The 20,840-nt window shown below is 40.8% G+C and overlaps 1 protein-coding gene across 1 annotated transcript; it reads left to right on the top strand.

Annotated features, from left to right (window-relative positions):
- The first annotated feature begins 555 nt into the window (after positions 1 to 555).
- On the top strand, positions 556 to 19,500 carry ctnnbip1 (catenin, beta interacting protein 1). The gene is made up of 4 exons (XM_030769154.1): positions 556 to 624; positions 7,828 to 7,945; positions 8,264 to 8,354; positions 17,566 to 19,500. Exons 2-4 carry the CDS (start codon positions 7,850 to 7,852, stop codon positions 17,622 to 17,624), a joined length of 246 nt encoding a protein of 81 aa, XP_030625014.1. The 5' UTR covers positions 556 to 624; positions 7,828 to 7,849; the 3' UTR covers positions 17,625 to 19,500.
- The last annotated feature ends 1,340 nt before the right edge of the window (positions 19,501 to 20,840 follow it).

Raw genomic sequence — 20,840 nt, 5'->3', positions numbered from 1 at the left:
AGAGACCAAATTTATTGAAATTGCTCATTTCTCAAGACAACACATCATTGTTAGCATTAGCATAGACAATAACGTGTGGGTTCTGTGCTAAATGTCTTACTCTTCCCAAATCTTTGCGTACAAATGCAGATGTCTAAAAACTGTACTTCATCTTACGGTGTTTCATAAGAATATTTTCATTTTATTACTTATTCATTCTAATTCATCAAGATTTCCTTAGAAAAGAAACGTCGGAAAGAAACTCTTCTGTTTACTTCGTGAATCTGAATTGTTTGATGACCTCTAACTCTCTTTATTTCTTATCTCTGCATCCCTTTTCCCGATCAGAAGGTCTCTGTTAAATTTATTATGTATTGATATGTAATGAGCCCGATACTGGGTCCCGGGGTTCTATTCACGGCAGAAATATTCTTGTCCACTGTTCCCTAAGCGTCCTCTCATGGTGAATAATATTTCTGCACCCTGCAGAGATTGACACAGCAGCGGGAGCTTCAGTAACTGAGTCACTCCGCTCCCTGACGCAGCTTCATCGACTGTCGGGATGTGACCCCGGAACAGGACACCTCCTTGAAATTACACACCATTCAAATAAAATTCAAACGAAAGAACCCTGGAACAGGAGAGGTAAGCACACATAAATTGTCTTGTCTTCAGATAGTCGGACCAAAATGAGTGGTGGATGAACGTGGAATATATTTCACCTATTTTTATGTCTGGGTTTCTGTACCTGGATGGAATTGTGGGAACTTCATTCAAGGCTTTGTTCGAGCTGCTAGCAAGCCGTGTAAAGTGGCTGCGAAAATTGCACCCGCTTGCATTCAGACGAAGTTATCTCAAATAAATGCCAGTGTTATTGTATCTATATATATTAATAGGTAGATATGGTCGTTGTCACTGCCCTTTCTTTTTCCAAAACGTGGAAATCTTACATAGTCTCAGCGACTTTAGTAGCGTGTTCCTAACTATCCGTGGCTCTCCAGGGAGACAAGGAAGCGGCGTTGTGTGATTCTTGCATAGCTTCATTGCCTGCTTAGTGCTATTATTGTCGTGTAATTATTGTCTATTTGTTGTCTTCACTGCTTTTCAGTAGTTTTCTTCGTGAAATCAAAAGCATTGTCGTAACCATGAAGCGTTTGATCGGAACTTAATCAAATATCCCAACTAGCTCAGTGTTTTATTAGCATAAGCGGTGATGGACATGTTTCGCATTAGTTCCTCACGTATAAAGTGAAATTTTCTGAGTTACTAGGTCATAATTCTTCGTTGTGTCCCATTTGTTGTTTAAGCTGCAGGGCCTGTATGTGTATGTAGTTTGGAGCAGCTTGATCGTTCTTGTGAAAGTGCACCATGTGTTGCCTTAAACCCGACAAACGTTACTTGGGCTACATGGATAGCTTGTTTGTCAATGGTGGCGGGTAACAACCCTAGCTCAGTTTTTATGGAACAGTTGAACAAAGAAACGCACAATTTTTTCCCTTTCATGTCGTGTCTCAGTCTAACTGACCAGTATGGTCTGATTGTACTCTGTCGCTCGAGTCTAGCCTCCATGAGATGTCTTGGTCACTTGTGATCCTACAAGCTACATCACACAGGGCAATGAATACGTTGCCTATACCGGCTCTTGAGTTTAGATGGATTTCAGGGTCGACTAAGCATGTGTATTTGGATATGAAGTCTCTGCGCTGCAAATTCTCTTTCTCTCAGGTTGTCAGCCTTTTGAACGTCAGCGACCGACTTCAGTAGACTGGTCCAAGAGGAAGACCATCAGTTGCCTCTGAGCCATGGGCCAAAAGCTAAATTCTGCTCTCACTTATGGCTCCAGCTCATTCAGCTGTTTGATGGGCACTGATCCACCTCAGGAGCTTTGGGCCTCCCTAACATTGTCTGTCAGTCACTGTACATGTTCTTCATGTTCTTCAAAGCTGACAACAGCATCATCAAAACAGGATAGTACAGACAGTATAACATTAATGTGTATTTATTTGATGAGTTGCATCAAATCACTGAACAAGCTATAACATCTCTTATTGCCTCTAGTCATAGTGCTGGTCCTGTCCAAAAAACAAAAAAAACAGAAAATGACAACACAGCCTAAATAATAACAGAGTTCTTTGGGGTAGCGTATTCTGTATGTAGCTCTGAAGAATGAAAGAATTTAAGTGTTATACCCTGTTTAAATCTGGTAGAGTTTTTTTTTCTGTGGCCCAGAGGGACCAGCCCACTGCAGTACCTGTAGTATTGATATTCATGACAGGCACAGCAGTGGAAGACATACCTCCAAATTCAGTAATAGTTAGCTCACCCAAAATGTACTCCTAACACTGGATACTATTAAACTCTCCAGATTGTACTTTGCTCTCTTTTGTCTTTGCACACGCTCATAAATTCGTATAAAAGAATGCCAGTCAGTCTGTAGAGAAAATGGTATTGTAAACCTATGGCTTCAAAATGTCTTTTTCAGTTACGAAAAGGGGGAATATCAGAGGATTTCAAGTGGATATTTATATTTTTATTTATATCGCATGTGGATATTTATATTTTTGAAAGGTCTAAAGTTACATTTAAGATGCTACAATTTCTTTGTAGGACGGTGCATTTTATGAGGCTTTGCTCTCGATTTCGGTTATGACATGGTGTCATCAAGACATGATCAACTTATCACTAGGATAATATTCACATACATGTTCTTTCATCACTATTGTCAGTTCATGCATGGACCGTTGTTTTCACTCTGCACATGTGCAGTGTTCGTGTAATGTAAAAGCCGCTTTCACACATGACATGACTAGTTTGTGCGAAAACCGTGTTCATGCCCTGGCTAATGTTTCCATGGTGATATATTCACCATCAACTCCTGGAGCTCAAGTTTTTCTGTTTTCTTCAGGGAGATGAGCGACACACCTGTTTGTTAGCACTATTCAGCAAAGCTGAGTTTCTGTAGCTCCGCTTGTTCCCAGCCGTGAAAAGAGACTTTTTAATGAGGAATGCAGATTTTGTTCTGTCATCGTCTTACAGCAGATCCCTTGAACAAGCAGAATCATCCACATCAGTAATAGGACTGAAACTTCAACACACCAATTAAAGACTCTGTTTCAAGATTTTACGATCTCGTTAATTTGGGACAGTCCTTCCAGATCGTCGGGTAGCAGATGGGGCTAGTGGTTGGTTATGGATCAGAATGTTTTGATTATGTTGAACGCTCCATTTCTCTAAAAAACGAGCACCCAAATTTACAGTAGAGAAATAACTGTTGAACAGTTGGGTCCAGTTCTTGGTTGAAAGTTTCCTCTGCTCCCAGTACATGTGCCGGATTCAGCCCATCCCTGATCTCGCAGCTGTCGGAGGAACGGTGGTAATGTCACAGCTTGGGCTGGTATCCGCTGACAGATTTGCGTACTGGATGTGATTTGCTTTTCGGAGCGTGGAAGTTATTTATATCTCTTAACTTTTCCTTATTAAATCGACTGCCTACAAGTGATGGACCAAAGCCCAGGACAGTGGTAGGCTTGTTTAGCTAAATATGGGACAAATCTTTCAGCTGTTTGATGCATTGTAACATTTCCTGTAAAAAATGCCTTCTTTGCATAGACTGCTGTAGAAATGAACGCCTAGGGCATTGCCGGGTCTGAATACGTGAGCTGTATATGTTTTTAATGAGGTAATGAGTTAGTGCATCACTTTGGTAAAGGAACTCGGCAGCAGTGGCTAGTAACCTCCATCACCCTGTCACATGTCAAAGCCTATCGCGTTTCAAATTCTAATCACACTGGGCATGTCTTACGCCGGTATGACAGCAGGAGAGAGTGTAAAAACTTTTGCCAGAGTATTTCTCGCTCGCTCTCTCTCTCTCTCGCTCACTCTTCGCTCTATTTATGTCTTCATTAGCTCTGTTTTCTCTCATCTACAGCATCCCGTCATGTCACGTTTCCGTCTCACTCCTTGTATTCGATGTGTCTGCTGAAACAGGCTGTCTCCCCTGACACTCTGTCTGTAGTTTTATAAATTACCCAGCGCGAACGTAAGTCTGGGTTTAAGAGCATGCATCGCTTTATTTTAATCCGTCAGTATGGTACGTTAACTCTTTCAGAAATCGATTGTTAAATGCAAAATTTACACAGATGTGTAATTAAATGCCTTATTGATTTATGGAAAGTCATTCAAACACCAGTGGGTAAGTCTGAAATATCATTACCTGTTTGCGTTTAGATATGGAGGAAAAATAGTTGACACGCTGTGATTTTAAACTGTGATATTAACCAAGATAAACTGTCAGTATGTGCTGAAATGTCAAAGTCTCTCTCAGCATATCCTGACACTGCAGAGCTGTTGCTAATGTTAACATGGCAGACAGGAGCAAAACAGAGGATGAGTAGGGATTACGCTAGGCTCACACTGAAAATTTGATTGCATCTCGCGGTGTTAATCCCGCCATCTGCATACACTCATGTTTTCTTTTTCATGAATCGTGTTAAAGGACTTCAGCAACGCGCTTGCTTAATGGCATAGGTCAGGGGTCATAGAGGGCAGATGTTCAGATGTGTGTGATTATAGTGCGTCATCACAGGAGATGTGAGTGTAGTTAGAGAAAATGTGTGTGTGATTACGGTGTGAGTGGTCAAGGGAATTATTGGGAGAGGGGCCATTCTTAACGGTTTAGTATCACCTTTACTGTCCATCCTCTTCATAGCCCTCCTTCCATGACAAATAGGTTTAATTTGTATTAAAACTGAATGCAGATGAAATAGGTTACTGTACAGAAATGAATGTCATTTTTATAATATTGAATTTATTTCAGCTCTTGGCCAGTTTCATCTTGCAGATTTTTTTAGTACATTTTTTTTCTAATAATACAGATGAGTTTAAATTTTATTCCATTTGTACCTCAGGACAAGTTTTCTTGTTCTAAGCTGTCACAAAAACACATTTTTCAGTCACTTTCTTGTTCGTAGCTTGATTCAGCTGGTCTGTTCTTTTGGAAAGAGCAGACCAGCTGAATAAGCAGCAAGCATCTAATGTTCTTGAAGATAATGACCAAGTGTTACAGTTTGTTAGTACTAATATAATGGTCTTCATAAATGAGTTAACTGCTCAAGCTAACTGGATTAGGTTTTTTTTTTCCCCCACACTCAGGAGATGTGAACACATGAAGAGGAAAATTAACCACAAATAAAATTAATAAGCCCTGCCAAAAGGATATTGTTTGCAAGAAGAATACTGATTAAAAAAATGACTTTTTCCCCCTAGTTAATGCAGAATTGATTGACCTTTACGTTCAGTGGATTCAATAAAATTGAAAACCAGTTTTCAGTTTTAGGCTATTTTTTGAGAGGTGAGGGGTGTGGGCTAATATGGAAACAGAGGATGTGTTGTGTATCTGAGTACTGCTGTTTTTAAATATGTTACGTTCACTGTCGTCACTAGCACACAGGGTTGAAATCATCTGGACCCCTCTGAGAACCTTTTACAACCCATTCATATGCACGTATTTGAATAACAAAAGTTGAAGAAAATAAGCGTTTTGTTTTTGACATCAAATTGTGTGAGGAAATTAAAATGGGTATTAGAAAAAATGAGGGAGATGTAAATACCAGCCCTTGTTCAATGTGTTGGCTGTAACCCATAGAATCCTGTATCCTTATACAAGGCAGCTGTTGCCCATCTGCCCCTCATGGCTTTGCCAACCCTGTTCACAATTGCTTAGCTGACCATTTTTAGAGGGTGACTTCAGTTGCTCTCTGAAGGCCATCACATCCCCCTCAGAGCTGCCCTGTTACCTGAGGAAGTGCCATTTTGCATCGGCTTCCTTGGATCTGGGAGACGGGTTGATTTTCTTTCTCTGGTTTGTCGGTGAACGGGAGAGTGCCAGCCTTAGGGACCCTGGCTGTTTCGTGGCGGGTGTCTTGCTCGTCTTGAGTGGCAAGCGCAGACATGATCAAACAAGCACAAGCCGCTCTGAATCCCCCCTCCCTGAGGTGCACCCATCACCACTCTACTGCAGAGCTGACACTCCTGCTCCCTCTTTCTTTCATCCGCTCCTCCCTCCGAGCATTCATCCTCCTCCTCCTCCTCCATCACCAGGAGTGAAATGAAGGAAAGAAAAAGCAAGAGGGAGAGAGAGTAAAATGCAACCTCTCCATTTGATGAGGTCCCTCTGACGTTATATAGCCTTTGGTCTATAATGGATAGGCCACCTCAGAAAGAAAAATATGGGTTAGTTTATTTATTTATTTATTTATTTATTTAATCCTAGGGTTGTAATTGCAGGCCTAGGCTATGTCTTGCTTTTATTTTTCATCTCATTCATATGGCTAGCCTTTAGAAATGAACAAACGAATGGCTCTGAAAGATCACGAGGCATGATGTCACAGAAAAAAGGCTAATGAGATACGTGGACTGAACTGGACTGCAAAACTCAACCAGAAAAAGAGGACAGTCCACGGTCCTCTCAGTGACAACCTAAGCTGGGGAAAATGGGCCCGAGCGTTACTCTCCCTCCCGTCATAGAGAGGGAGGGGAGTTGAGCCAGCTTTTCAATTAAACATAAACCCACATCAAACAAGCTGTCAACACGCATTAGAAGCCTTTGTATAGATGAGAGGGCATGAGCTATCACAGTAAGGGTATCTCCTATGGGATTTACTGTGGTAGAATATCCAAAAAGAAGGATATCAAATTGAGACTGAGTCTCTCTCTCTCTCTCTCTCTCTCTCTCTTTCTCTTTCTCCCTACCCTGTCACTGTCTATTTTTTTCTCATATTCTTTCTCTCTCTGCATTATGTAAAACTGATGCTCTATCCCTAATGCAGCCGTTTATGCCTCATCATATTATTGAATTGATGTGGTTTAGTACTATGAACACGTCACGTTCACCAGAGTCTTTGTTTTCCCACCTCATTATGCTGTTTTCTGGAAAACATGTTTGGCTACCTCAGCGAAAGGAGGATGCTTTTTTTGAGTTGAGTACACTTTGTAAATATAAGGTGACAAGGATGGAAATCTGTAATGAATCAGCTCGCAGAGAACTTGGGTCTATAGCTTTCTCTGTAATTTATTTCCATCTGGTTTTTTTTTTTTTTTACCTCTGTCTGTGTCTGTCCTTACACTGCACTGTGTAGTCTGACTGTGAAAATAGGTCATTAGTGAGGGAGTGAGGGAGTGAAGGAGAGTGTGCCAAAGGCAAAGAGCTCAGTGAAAACTCCTATTAAATATGTATGAGGGCCATTTTTACAGCACTGCCAACCTGTGCCGTGACTCCAGCTAGCTCAGGCTTCTGTCACAGATCTGCCCCCCCCCCCCCTTCTTCTTCTTCCTCATCCTCTTCTTCCTCTTTTCTCTGCCTTACTCTCTCTGTCTCTCTCTGTGTGTTTGTGTGTGTGTTTGTTTCTAGGGAGAGAAAAGGTTTAAAAGTCTTGTAATGATTTAATTCTCTCTGGTGCGGCTTCGGCAGATTGCCTGCCAGAAGCTCTAATGAAACTTGTGTGACATCCAGTTTGAGAGAGTTGTGTAGATGAAGTGAAATATTTCATGTAGTTTACCAACAAACACTGTTGCTACCAGGGCACTCAGCATGAGCAACTGTGTTTCCAAAATGCATCTCGCTAAACATGACTAAATTAGAACTTCTCTTGTGGTTTCGGATCAAGTAAACAGCCTCTGTGTTCCTTGGCTGTTTTACTGTAGCAAAGTCACAAAACTTAGAACTGGTAGTTATTTTGTGGATATGGGTACCCTCCACTTCGCATCACTATGGTACGTGGAGTGGGTAAACGTTTGGTTTATTGAAAATGTGTTTGTGTCTGTGTCTGTGCGTGTCTGTGTGTGTGACAGCAGTGCTTCAGGAGCAGGGGGGATGAACCGTGAGGAAGCCCCTGGGAAGTCTCCTGAGGAGATGTACATTCAGCAGAAGGTGCGGGTGCTACTCATGCTAAAGAAGATGGGATCAAATGTAAGTGTCACCCTAGAGGAACCAACATCACACACGCTTCACAAGACTGGCAGAGCATGTACAGCATGGCCGACCGCTTCAGCTTCTCTGAGGGCACTGTATAACTGGAACAGAAATAACAGCACAGAGAAACTGCTTGTTTCTACAGTTCTCTTGGTCAGATTGTCGTCTTTTTAATGAAGCATAATGATTATATTTAACAGTGGTTTCAAAATGTTAACTAAGGACTAGGTCTTCAATTTTAATTGAAGCAATTTGAGTCATTTCTTTTTTTCTTTTTTCTTTTTTAATTTATTTTATTCTCCACACCCTCTTCAGCTGACGCCAAGCGAGGAGGCATTTCTGCGGAATTACGCAGGTGTGGTACACAGTCAGATGAGTCAGCTACCCCAGCATCCCATTGACCAGGGTAAGCCTTCAATAGAAACACCCAGTGACTCATCTCACACCTGCTTTCCCACAGCAGTCTGGCCTACAGCTCCACTCCGTGCGGCTCCATTTCCTACGCAGATTTACAATCATTTACAAGAGAACACCATATAACCCCATAAGTGACATATGTGGTAATCTGTGCTAAAGGTGAAAATATTTTTTTCAAAAACACTAAATTAATGACATCAGTATCAGTAAAATAAATAAATAAAATTACGTTGTGCCTTTCCGTCTTCTCTAGCTCATATACTTTTGCAACACACGGGGGCGCTATGTTAACAGGGATTAAACCATCCATCTAATTCGGTGCAGTAAAGGAGTTGTTGAATAAAATGGATAAGCAAAGGTTGTTTTCTCAGTTTAAGGGCGCTGTAGGTCGTAGACCCCTGATACAGGTAGGGCTGTTTCTTGTTTGTTAGCAAAGTGTATGAGTTTCCCTCCACGTCCACATTCGTCATTAAAGGGTGTTGCTGGCTCAGCCACCTTCAGTGACTAGTCACACTATGATTCAGCATCTGTTTTTACCCCTCAGCGGTCCAAATCACCAATAATATCATGTCCGTTTGTGCGATTAACGTTTCGAATCATTCCTTAGCGTTCCTGCTGCTATCGGTTACTTGAACTGATCTGAAAAGCGCTCGTGTTACACCGATGATTGGAGGGACATTGCGGTGTTTGTGCTCACCTTGACGTTTGGTTGATGAAATTTTGGAGAAAACCTATCCACAATTTATGCTCATGAAATATTCATTCGAGCTGCTAGCGGCTCATAAGTACAGATGCGAACACACAGTGCTCTTTTTGGAAAGTGACTCATAAATAATGCACGCTTCTGTCTTGTTTTCGGTAGGTATAAATAAAAATATGGGCTGCACGCTGGCAACACACACATACTCCAGTCAGTTTTTTTCTTTTTAACCGTGTCCGCGCAAAATGAAATGTTCTTTGTCCCTGCCTTTGAAGGGTTACAGATTATTATTATTATGATGATGATTGTTATTATCACTGTTATTATGATTATGATTATTATTATGATTATTATGATTATTATTTCATATTGGTGTTTCTTGTGAAAGCAGCTGCAATTTTAAATTGGCAAGCGTTGATGAGCCGTTTTCAGTATCGGTCACTTTTAGTTTTCCATCCATTAATTCATTTCATCTCTATCTCGATTAGTTTCTGACTACGAGTGAGAAGTACACCCACAAACCCAATATTTTAGTATTTCACAGATGGTGGTATAAGAAAGAAAGCCCCTTTACAATGGGCGAGTCATCAACCACAGAATACTTTTAAGACTAAACTTCTGAAATGGGATCCTGAAGCACTCTGATTTTACAGCACATAATGAACAGAGTACAGAAGCGAAAGGAAAAAAAAAGGTTCTCAAAGCTCAATCCAGTCTCAGTGTAGTTTATAACTTAAACCTTCAAAGCCTCTTATGTGTTCAAAACATGCAGAAGGTGAATATTCTGAATGCTCCACTGGCCTGCTTGAGGAAGCTGATGGCCAGTGCAGAGGTATTTTGTATAATCACTTTAAACTAAGGTACTCTGCAGAATTGGCACTTTAAAAGAAAGTTACTCTGCTGTGTGCTATCTTGTCCTCCTGTATGTGACCTTAATAAAGGGCCTCTGTTGTGAGGCATGACCCGAGGCAGGTTGAAGTGATATGAAATGTGCTGAGTGAAGAGAGGCTGTTCATGACCCGTGCCGGAAGAAACGGTGTCCTGTATCCAATGGCTGGGCATTGATCTTGGGCCTGGTCTGCAGCCAGCAGGGGGTTTCAGACAAGGAACCACTCCAAAGTGAAACCGTGGAATTTTGAAATGCTTATAGACAGAGCACCAGTTTTTACTTGCTACACCCAGACAGTCAGCTTTTCTTTCCTCTTAAATGTTTTTAGAGTTCAGCAAAACTGAATTTTCAGAGCTCTGCATGCTGGTTTTTTTTGGTTTTTTTTTAGGGTGCATTCCATGGAAGGCCTTGCATGAAATAAAAGTGGTGTCTGTGTACTTAATGAGGGAGCACAGTGAAGAGATGAGGGTTTGTTTGAACGGGGCACACTGAATCATTTGTGTGTTCATAGCACAAGAGGTCAGGGCTTTTGAGCGAGGCCGCCCTGGACTACTGTGGCGTGGCTTTTCTCAGTGTTTAGCAGTTGTCCTCTGCCGTGAACAGTCCTGTGTATTGTGATAGAGAAGTTTGATGAGAACGTTTCACTGTCGCCTTGTCGTCCTTTGACACAGCATCAGTAACACTTAGATATCATTCCATATACTGCCAAATAAGGAAATAAGGTTTCTGAAATAAACCGTCAGTTTACCACAAGAAAGCATTCCTCATGCAGTGAGAGACTGCGCCACGTAAAGCTGCCAGATTTGACTGTTTACGGGTCAGACAGATTTGCATTTTAGAATTTAATTGCCTAATTAGCATAAAGGCATGTTATGAATTTTGTAATGCACTTTTAATGAATTCTTGTGCCTTGAAGTTTGGGGTTTCAGAGGGGTTGGCGGAGGGGACATTTGGGGCTGGGTGTGCTCTGTAAAAATGAATGAGGCCGAGATATGACCTGAATGAGAGTGCTGACGCATAGCTTGTCCTGAGGAAACTACCTATATAAATATGGCACTACATTTAGCATAACGGTGTGTTATGCTTCAGAAAAACAGGGACTATTTTTCATTTAAATGTGGCATGCAATTTTTTTTTTTCTATATATATGTTTGAGACTGCAGTCGTCTCTAGGTAGACCGTAAGCATTATAGAGTATCTCTTGTTCTTAAAAGCCAATTTAGCCTAAATATCAATATTCTGGCATGTTTTGTAGTCATTTACCATAAAACTACAGGGAACCCAGAACAAAGCATTAAAAAAAATCAGTCTTGGGTGAAGAGTAGAGATGGTGCACGCAGCCCGAGCTTAGAGATTGTATTGAGGCAGCTGCCTTGGGACAAGACTGGGTGAGAACCTACTGGGGCCTTTGGGACAGAACAACAGAGAGTACAGTGGAGCGTCTCCATGGCGACTGCGATGTTCACGGGGAGAGGGGAGCTGCTCCCTGTGGACCCGCTACCATGGCGCCATGTGACTGGAAGAGCGGAGCAGTCCTCATTAGGGGGCCTGAAAGCAAGCTGGAGTGTTAATTACGGAGGGATGGTGTGAGTGCAGCATCTACCTCTCTCGTTATGTTGTTAGAACCCTCTTCTCCTGCCTTAAAGCGTGCCTTCGTAGACACACATGATATATACGGCATAGCGTAGCCCTCCAGTGCAGTGCCTTGCCGCATTATTGATTTCAGCCTGAGTCACAATGCATGTATTCCTGTGTATATGTGACAAAACATGGAATAATTCTGTCCAGATGGTTGCCTGACAGAAGGATTCATTCATAGCAATGCGCAGTGAACATGTCTCTGTGTTTTCTCTGTGTCTCCTTTAGGCATGTGGTGAAGCCAACGCTGTCTCGTCTCTGTATGTCTGTATACCTCGTAACCCTCCCACACATGATAATCCTTATCATTGCTTCACTCCCAACACTCAGCCTGTGGGCCTCACAGGAAGAACTTGGCTCGTTTGGTCTCATAGCCAGGGTCTCGAAGGATTTCCCAAAATAAGCCTGATAAGACTAGAAGATACGCGATGCATGGAAAGATAATGATAATTTATCCCTCCAAAAAGGAAAAGTATAATTTATTACATTCAGCGTGTTATCAAGATTTGTCTGAATAGCCTAAATTGTGCATGGAGGATAATTACGTTTTTTTTGTTGTTTTTGTTTTGTTTTGTTTTAATGCTGTTCCCTTGTCATTTGAAAAGGCCTACGGTTTTTTAGGTGAAGTGTTGTTGTTTTTGTTAGTTGTGAGATGATGGCCTTTGTGCTGATGAAATATGACTCATTCGTTAGCTCATGTCGAATCCTGAGCAGAATGGGATCTTCAGAGGTCATCTCATCTTCAGTAAATGAAGAAATAAACTGATGTATTGATGTAGCTAAGGGTTTCTTCTTTTATTTTTTTTGTCATTAAAATTCCCTATCCTCTTCAGCACTGACAGACTGTGTCCTCCACCGCTGTCCGAGGTTTGATAAACAGCTCAGCCGCTATTCTCGTTTTGCACAGTCTGTTTGTGTCTGCTCCTGCTGGCTAGGAAATTTAATATAAGTAGCATATGAAAAACAGAGGAGGTTCATAAAGGTCAAACGAGAGTAAGGGAGAGTATTTCGCTGCATTACTTTTGGCGTTTGGACAGTGTGTTTATTTACGTCTGTAAAGGTGACATGTGCTTGTCTTGGGGATGATTGGGTAGAAGATGCAGATTCACAAAGTGGCTGCTCAGTAGTGAATTCCTCAGAGGACTCTCCTCCGGCACAAGTCACCTTTTTGGCACCTGTGCACCCGCAGAGACGTTAAAATGAAGTGCCTAATCCTGTGTGTGTGTGTGTGTGTGTGTGTGTGTGTGTGTGTGGGTGTGTGTGAGAGAGAGAGAGCTCAGTTCACTCTGGGCTGCACTCACTCGATCACTCACTCACTTTGCCAGCCATGTTTCCTCAAATGGCTTTCTAATTCTGGCTCTACAGGCTCTTCAGACACACAGCTCTCCTTTAGCCTATCCATGTCACTGTACTGGGGCTAATCTGACTGACTGCAAAGTGCAAGTTTCAAAATGATGAAGCAGTCTAGTTTTTTTTTTTTTTTTTTTTTTAGTTCATTGAATTTTATGAACAAAATATTTAACAAATGTAGGAAGTTGTGCATGTCCAGAAAAGAAACAAGAAAGTGAGTATATGATTTTGCATATTATCACTTTACTAACTGTTACTCACTTTAATCTGTTACTATTATATACCATTCTAGCAAATCTGCCCATTAGATATTATTCAATCCCTGTAAAAAAAAAAATGTTTACAGCTAAGAAAATTTGTAATACCTGATATGAGTAAATGATTACCATGAATGGCTATATATCCCTCGGCACTCTTTGGCTGAAGACAAGACCAGAGGGGTTAAGCAGCGAGAGAGAGAGAGAGAGAGAGAGAGAACACGCGCACGCAGCTGCTTGTCCATAGGTGCCCGGCTTTGCCGAGTGATGATGCAATCTAATTCCGATCTGTTGCCAGGCAACAGCGCAGAAGGGCCCTGACGTGTGTTGGTGCGTCGGCTGGGGCTTGTGAGACACAGTATGGCTTTAGAAGGGAGTGGCACACACACCCGTCACAGCATGGGTCAAAACACAGAAATTAATAAAAGCACAGATTCATAGTGTCTTTGTTTATCCTCCTCTGACTTTAATACGGCCGGGTTTTCACTGCAGGCATTTCCATTGAGACTGGTGGTCACACAGCTGAAACCCATGGGGGTGTGACCTGTCCTTGCCGTGATTACACAAGGATGAGCTTTGTTATGCAACTTAGAGATCAGAGAGGTGATGGCCAAGATGAAGCAGTCATTCAATATAAAGCTCCCAAACTCATTTTGGCCATATTTGTCTAACTGCAAAATATCCCACGACCTGTCATGTTAAATTTGATGAATCTGCCAGCATGCTGAGCAAGGCACATGCTGCTGTTTTTAGCAGTTATCAGCACTCGCTTAATCTCAAATCAGACCCGAACCTCTCAGCATGGCCTGATAGCGTTAGCTATGTCAACAAACTGCAAATGTCGATGAGGCTGTTTGGATGAGAGGTTTTATACTTCTTTGGAGGTTTTAGTTTGTTTGTTTTTTCCTTTTTTTGAAAGTTTTGTGTGTTATGTGCAGTCTAGGCCATGACAGAGGTACTGTTTCAGCAGCAGAGCTGTGTGAACTAGTCTATTTGCTGAGTTACATGACTGGTGTATTCTTCTGCTATGTTTCTGGCCTTAATCCCAGAGCACAGAATGTCATTAATCCCTGGGCTGCATCTCTCTCTCAATGCTCTCTCTCTCTGGCCCTGTTTACACCTTGCATTAAGATCCGATTTTGGTGATCCGATCACAAGTGGACAGCTCAAAAGTACAGGTGTAAACACATCCAATGCACATTGAGCTTTCATCAAAATCCTATCACTCAGACCACATTCAGAAGTGGTATGACCACATTCTTATAGCAGTGTAAATGCAAATACGAACTCGACCACATTGAACGACTGTCTACACAACTGGCATCCTCTGCTTACTTGGAAGTACGAACTCATTCGCTCACCAACGGCATCATATTAAAGTGCGACGACAGGCAACAACAACAGGCAAAATGGATATTGTTTTGATTTCTTCTTCTTTTCATTTCCAACAGACTAGGTATGGGAAGTGCATTTATGCCTCCCACCGATTCAAAACAACAATGTTTAATGTAAAAAGGCTTAACGCGGCTTAATGTTTCAAAACTGCGATCAGTGATCACCAAATTTCTCTCGGACATCTCTTGTCAGAAAGTCAGTATCGTTGTCATCTCACGTTAAACATTTTCATCTCCATTGACGCCCATTATAAGGAAACAGCTTAATGTGCCTTAATGTCCCAAAACAGCAATCAATGATCACCACATTTGTCTGACATCTCACATGTCATAAGCACTATTTCCAATCAAAAAAGCAAAACTGACATTCAATGAAAGGGGTAACATGTTGGAAATAATTTGTGTTTATTTGCATATAGAGGGGGGAAGTGAGATCCGATCTCAAGTGGTCTCTCGAGACACGGATTCTAAAGCCAGGTGTAAACGGACGTCCTTAGAGCTGTCCACCAAAATCTGATCTTAATGCAAGGTGTAAACAGGGCCTCTCTCTCTCTCTCGCTCATTTCTTTCTCTTTCTCTCTCTCTTTCCATGTTTTGACTGCTCTCCATTGTTCACTGATAAATTCGTTCAACTCCAGATTTTATGTCATGATTTTCTCCTTCTCTCAATTTCATTTCAGGTCTGTTTTCACACTTCAACACGTTTCAGAGAGCTATTTCTCTACAATTTTTCGATTGTTTTTCTGCAGTCACACAGTAGAGCACTGCAGATATGCTGCAGTGTTTGCCCAGACAATGTCCACTGTTATATGTGGGACATGTTGACTCTTTGTCAGTTCTCCTCCATGTTACAGACAGGGATGTGTGAATTAGGGCCCTTTGTACGAATGAAAATAGTCCACTCTTGCCTCAAAAGGTAGTTCTTTCTGATCTCCAGGGGCAAAGAACATGAAAGGCCGAGTGGATGGACTTGAAAGGGCCTCCGTTCTCCGTGCTTTATTGCTTATTACGCTCAGGTCAGGCTCAGCAGAGCACAGAAAACAGCCAAATGACTGCCTCTGATGTGCAGCAAAGAGACAAGCAATCCTAACTTACTGTGCCAGCCACTGTGTCTTACATATAACCCATAAATATACGCACACACACACACACACAGACACAGACTGCACAGTCTGGTGTGTGTGTACTCTGTGTGTGTGTGTGTGTGTGTGTGTATGTGTGAGTGATGCAGACTGTGGCCTACTTTTGTCTGTTCCTCATAATTAAATCCATCAAACCAGTGTGTGTTAGGAGAAGCTGCGAAGTCTTTTTATAGCAAAGGTGCAGAAACATAAAAGAAGGCTTTTCACCAGAAAGATACCTAAAAGCAACCAAGCAGTAGAGCTGAGTGAGCGTTTGACATCACAGTTTAAAATCTGTTTGAAACTCTTTGGCAATGAGTGATATTTGTCCTGATTAATGTGTATGTCCTATTGGGTAATGACTCATGCTAGTGCTTATTAACAGTGACGTAAGAATCTCTTTATAAAAATAAAAATCAACAGCTTCATTAGGTTGTTGTTTCTCTGTGGGCTGTGTGATCTCTGGCTTGACATGAAGAAGAGTAGGGTTGCACAAAAAAAGCAAACACACACAAAAAATTGATTGACATGATTGACATTCATGTCACAGGATTTGTGTCTACATCATCATCTGATTCAGGACCAAAAGAGTGGCTTATATCAAACTGCTGACTAGATCCCATCAGGTTCAAAACAGATTTATTTTTAATAAAATATATTTTTTCTTATCCTTGTCTATCTGTTTAGTTATTTATGGATTGTGGGTTTTTGAAATCCACATTAATTGAAGCACAGCAGGTTCAGTTTGTTTTGAGGGAGAATCTGTTTTTTAGGATTTGAATTGATTAGCTCTGTTTTCCACAACAGTCTGGTATCATACCTGAGTAAAATCATAAGTTAGATCATTTGCCTCCTAACTTCAGACTTTTTTTTACACAGATTACTCATGATAAAACATTGTTACGCTTTTGGCTTTGAGAAATTTTGAGTTCTCATGCGTTCCTCTGATGGAGATAGCCTAATTATTTTTGGCTTGTGGTATGTATTTATTCCGTGCTTTGAGTTGCTCATATTTCAGACTGAGATGATGTGTGGTAGCCTAATCTTTTGTGGCGTTTTAAAGCTGTGTGTTATCAGGATGGGGCACAATGCTCTTTACACCAGGACGCTCAGTGAGAAACTTCTTTAAAGGGCTGAGTGATAGACGGACACCACCATAGAACCGCGAGACAACATGTCAGCTTAGTTCAGTACCATCACACACCACATTCAACGAAAAGGGATTTTTTTTTCCCCCTCTTCTTTTTCTGATTCTCATGACATTTCCTTGGTATAGAGCCTGAGTCTGTCAAAATAAGTTGAGTTGAAAACAGACATTTTCAGTAAACGAGTTTGTAAGAATGCTGGCCCTGTCTCGTGGAAGGATCTGATCTTTATTGTTGGCTTTGTGAATGTCACTCTCAACAGCCTTTAATGTTAAAGGTTAGGGTCAACCCTACTCTCAGAAGGATTTCCAAGGAGGAAGGATTTTTGTCCAAGGCAAGGAAATACACTGCACAATTGTCCTAGTCACAGAGCTAGAGCTTGGGCTGGCTTTATTGGCTCTGATCAAGTACACTTAACTCCATCCAAGTCATTCAGGATCTTACTTTGGTCTTGATGAAATGAATGAATGGCAGATAGGTGCAAAATCCCAAACACTGTGCACCTACACAGGAGGACAGCAACTCAGCAACTCCAATATCAGTTACTGGAACTGTTCTTCTCTGAGTCCTTTCTATCGAACACAGACACCTGTAACTTGGTCTCGTTTTTTTGTGTGTGTGTGTGTGTGTGTGTATATGTGTTTATTCTACAGGAATAATCCCAGTGGAGTGTTATTAATGGTTATTAATCTGTGTAAATCCACAGGTGCTGAGGACGTAGTGATGGCCTTCTCCAGATCAGAAACTGAAGACCGAAGGCAGTGACCTCTTGCCACGTCTCCCATCTTACTACATCAACCTCCACCACAACACTGTTGATTGAAGGAGAGCATGGAACGTCTGAGATGGGAGAGGGACGGGGGCCCCCCAGCGCTTCGCCACCTCCCTCCCTTCCTCCTTCCTCCCTCCCTCCCTCCCTCTTTTCCCTCCTCTTCTTCACACTAACTGTCACACTAAACCCAGAGGGCCAGAGGCCCGGGGACATGGAGTAGAATGGGTTTCTTAAAGCAAGTGAGAAAGACCATGTGTGGGCGTGTTAACTTTCATCAGTTTTTGTTTTCGTTTTTGTTTCGTTTTTTTAACGCTTTAAGTGGTGACGTGTGTTTGTTTTGGTGAGTGTCTGGACCAAGAGCCTCATATATCTGGTCAAAGAAAGAAAGAAAGAAAGAAAGAGAGATATTTTGGAAGTGTTATAAACAGAAGCCTTTTTTGGGGGGGAATGTCATTTGAAGACATCCATTCATTTGGTTTGTTAATATTTTGTTGTTGTATTCATTTTTCGCAGGGTTTTTTTTTTTTTTTTTTTTGCAGGTTGCGTTTTTTCGAATTGTGATGTAGGTCCTTGGTTAATTTGGTTTCACTGTTCCTTCAAATGGATTGTAATCTTAACACGATAGTTTCTTTCCCATAACATGTATGCTGCAGAGGAAGTCAGTGTGCAACATGATAAAAGAGTAGGACTGTAATATTGATCAAGCACAGATTCATGAAATGATGTACACAAGGATTTCCTGACTCATATTGTCATGTTTTGGACTAATATAACATTGTGTAACTTTTTTTTATTTTTAATTGTACAGACAATAAGAAAAAAAAATCAAAACGCGAATGAATTGTGCCAACTGTGTTTGTATTGTGAACATTTTAAAGTTATCCAATGAATGTCTTAGGTCCTTATTTATTTTTATTATCTCAAGAACTAATGCTGAAATCAGCCAATCAAGGCAGAGGGCCAGGACCCTTCTTCTTAGTGAACAAAAGGCATATTGGCCTTTAAGGGAAACAAAACTCTAAAACATTCAGGCTGAAAATGAACCAAACCACAGCCTTAAACTTTGCGACAGACTAAATTAGAACAGATTAGAACACACTTAAACAATGCAGTCGGGATCATGCTACCCGCATCCTTTCCCTCAGACAACGCCTTCACCTTTAACACAGAAATCACAACAGAAATTCCAGATCTGTTGTGGACATCCAGAAGGACACTACAATATTACTAGTCCTCTCACTAACAGTCAGAACTGATCAAAAACACGTCTTCAAGGCTCCCAAGTGGCCTGTGTCGACTGAACGGTCTGTATTCTAGAATTAACTCAGTTTTTAGTGTTGTTACTTAATTCTAAACTGGAATGTTTCTCTGTTTTGATTCTGATAGTTTAAAAACTAGGCTTTGGAAACTTCCGTTGTAGTGATTCGAGTTCACGCTCAAAATCTTCGATATTTATGTGTGTACGTATATTTTGTTAACTTGCTTAACTTAATTGTAACTTAAATGTTTTTGACATGACGCATGCCTGCCTTGTGGTTTTATAGTGTTCATCATTTGCCTAGATTTGTGACAAAATTGAAAAATTTGCTGCAATGACTGTTGCTTGTCTTTTTTTTTTTTTTTTAATTTGTGGAAGCTTGTTCTTTTAAACATACCAGAAGACTGTCAATAATATAAATTCTTGACATCCTATTGGCAATAAATTTTTAATTGAATGTCCTCACTGATCACAAGCATTTAAACAGCCAACAAATAACATTGTATCCACTAGTGACAGGAAGGTTTATCCTATTATGTTTACAATTGTTTTAAAACCCTTATTTGTCTATGCATTTTTTAACCTTAATTAGTATAAAGGGTGTTTTACTGTAATCATGTCAGGTTGATTTTTTTTTTCTTTCTGTCTTTTTTTTGTGCCTAAATTCATAGTCTATTCTGTGGTGGTGCAGATTTCAGTGGGTCTAGTCTGGACTTTACAGCATGCTGCCATCATCCCTGGAGCTGCAGAATATTTTCACATGATGACCTTATGTTACATAGTTGTCATTTCAGATCAAAATTGTATCTTTTTTTTTCCCCTGTTCCCCCATTGGGTATGAGATTTTTGTCTATTTGTTTGTTTTGTTTTGTTTTTTTGCTGTTTGGCTGCTCATCATGATCTTTGACTTAAAAAAGCTTCCAAAACCTATACCAACTGAAACATTAAAGGAATTTCAGACTAACTGAGTGCTGTTGACATTTATTAAAACCCCGATTAATCCTAAACTTTAGCGTTCAGGATAATATATATATTCTCTCTCTCTCTCTCTCTCTATATATATATATACTTGTGTGTGTGTGTGTGTGTGTATATATATATATATATATATATATGTATGTATGTATGTATGTATGTATATATATATCTATGTGTGTGTGTGTGTGTGTATATATATTCTCTTCTAATAGGTCTTAGCAGCATGTATTCCCTCTGAGTCAGGGTCTTCTAAAACAAGTCAGTAGAACTCGGAGCTCCACGCTGTGTTCCTGTTCTCTGGCACACAGATGGCCATGGACACAGTGTGAGATTTATTAGTCTGGGCTCAGCTCAGAATAAGGGTACACTTAGCCCAGCTTGAGTCCCTTCCTCTCCAAGCACAGATAAGAGATGTGTGTAAGAGCACACTGTTTGTAAAATGTAAAAAAAAAAATAAAATACATAATACATACAAATTTGCATAATACAGATACAGGTAGGATTCCAAGTAAATGTAATGACAGCTAGAAATGATAAGTATGTACAAACCATAACAGCATAGTCCAGTTCCACATTATTGCATTCTTCTTTTGCTGAAATTGACTACTGTCTCCTGGGTGGTTTGTCTCTTTACAAAGCTCTAACAGTGAGACTTGACAGCTGTCTAAATGCTTCTTACGTAGCTCCTCATGGGTAAAGATAAAATAACACAATGTCCCACTCAGATCGCATTTTGTTAAATACATCTCCTTATATGAATTTAGTGTTTGTGAATGTGCCACTCTCCCTTACTCTTGAAAGCTTCACCGACGGACACAATACGGCAGGCAGGCCCTAATGGTACAGCCCGACAGGAAAATGCCATGTTTTTGTACCGTAATAATGATGAACATCTGTTCACTGTTTCCTCAAATATCCCTCACAGATGCGTCAAATCTCGTGATTAAGAGAAGACAGGCACAGGGAATAAAAA

This window comes from Chanos chanos, chromosome 3 (genome assembly GCF_902362185.1).
Source record: "Chanos chanos chromosome 3, fChaCha1.1, whole genome shotgun sequence".
In the NCBI taxonomy this organism is placed as follows: domain Eukaryota; kingdom Metazoa; phylum Chordata; class Actinopteri; order Gonorynchiformes; family Chanidae; genus Chanos; species Chanos chanos.
The sequence above is the reverse complement of the archived record's forward strand: the minus strand, read 5'-3'. Positions and strand labels throughout refer to the sequence as shown.

Excerpts from the sequence above, each read along its gene's own strand:
- ctnnbip1 (XM_030769154.1), top strand. The coding sequence starts at position 7,850 with ATGAACCGTGAGGAAGCCCCTGGGAAGTCTCCTGAGGAGATGTACATT. Across the intron at positions 7,946-8,263 it reads TAAAGAAGATGGGATCAAAT|CTGACGCCAAGCGAGGAGGC; the intron begins GTAAGTGTCACC and ends CACCCTCTTCAG. Across the intron at positions 8,355-17,565 it reads CCAGCATCCCATTGACCAGG|GTGCTGAGGACGTAGTGATG; the intron begins GTAAGCCTTCAA and ends GTAAATCCACAG.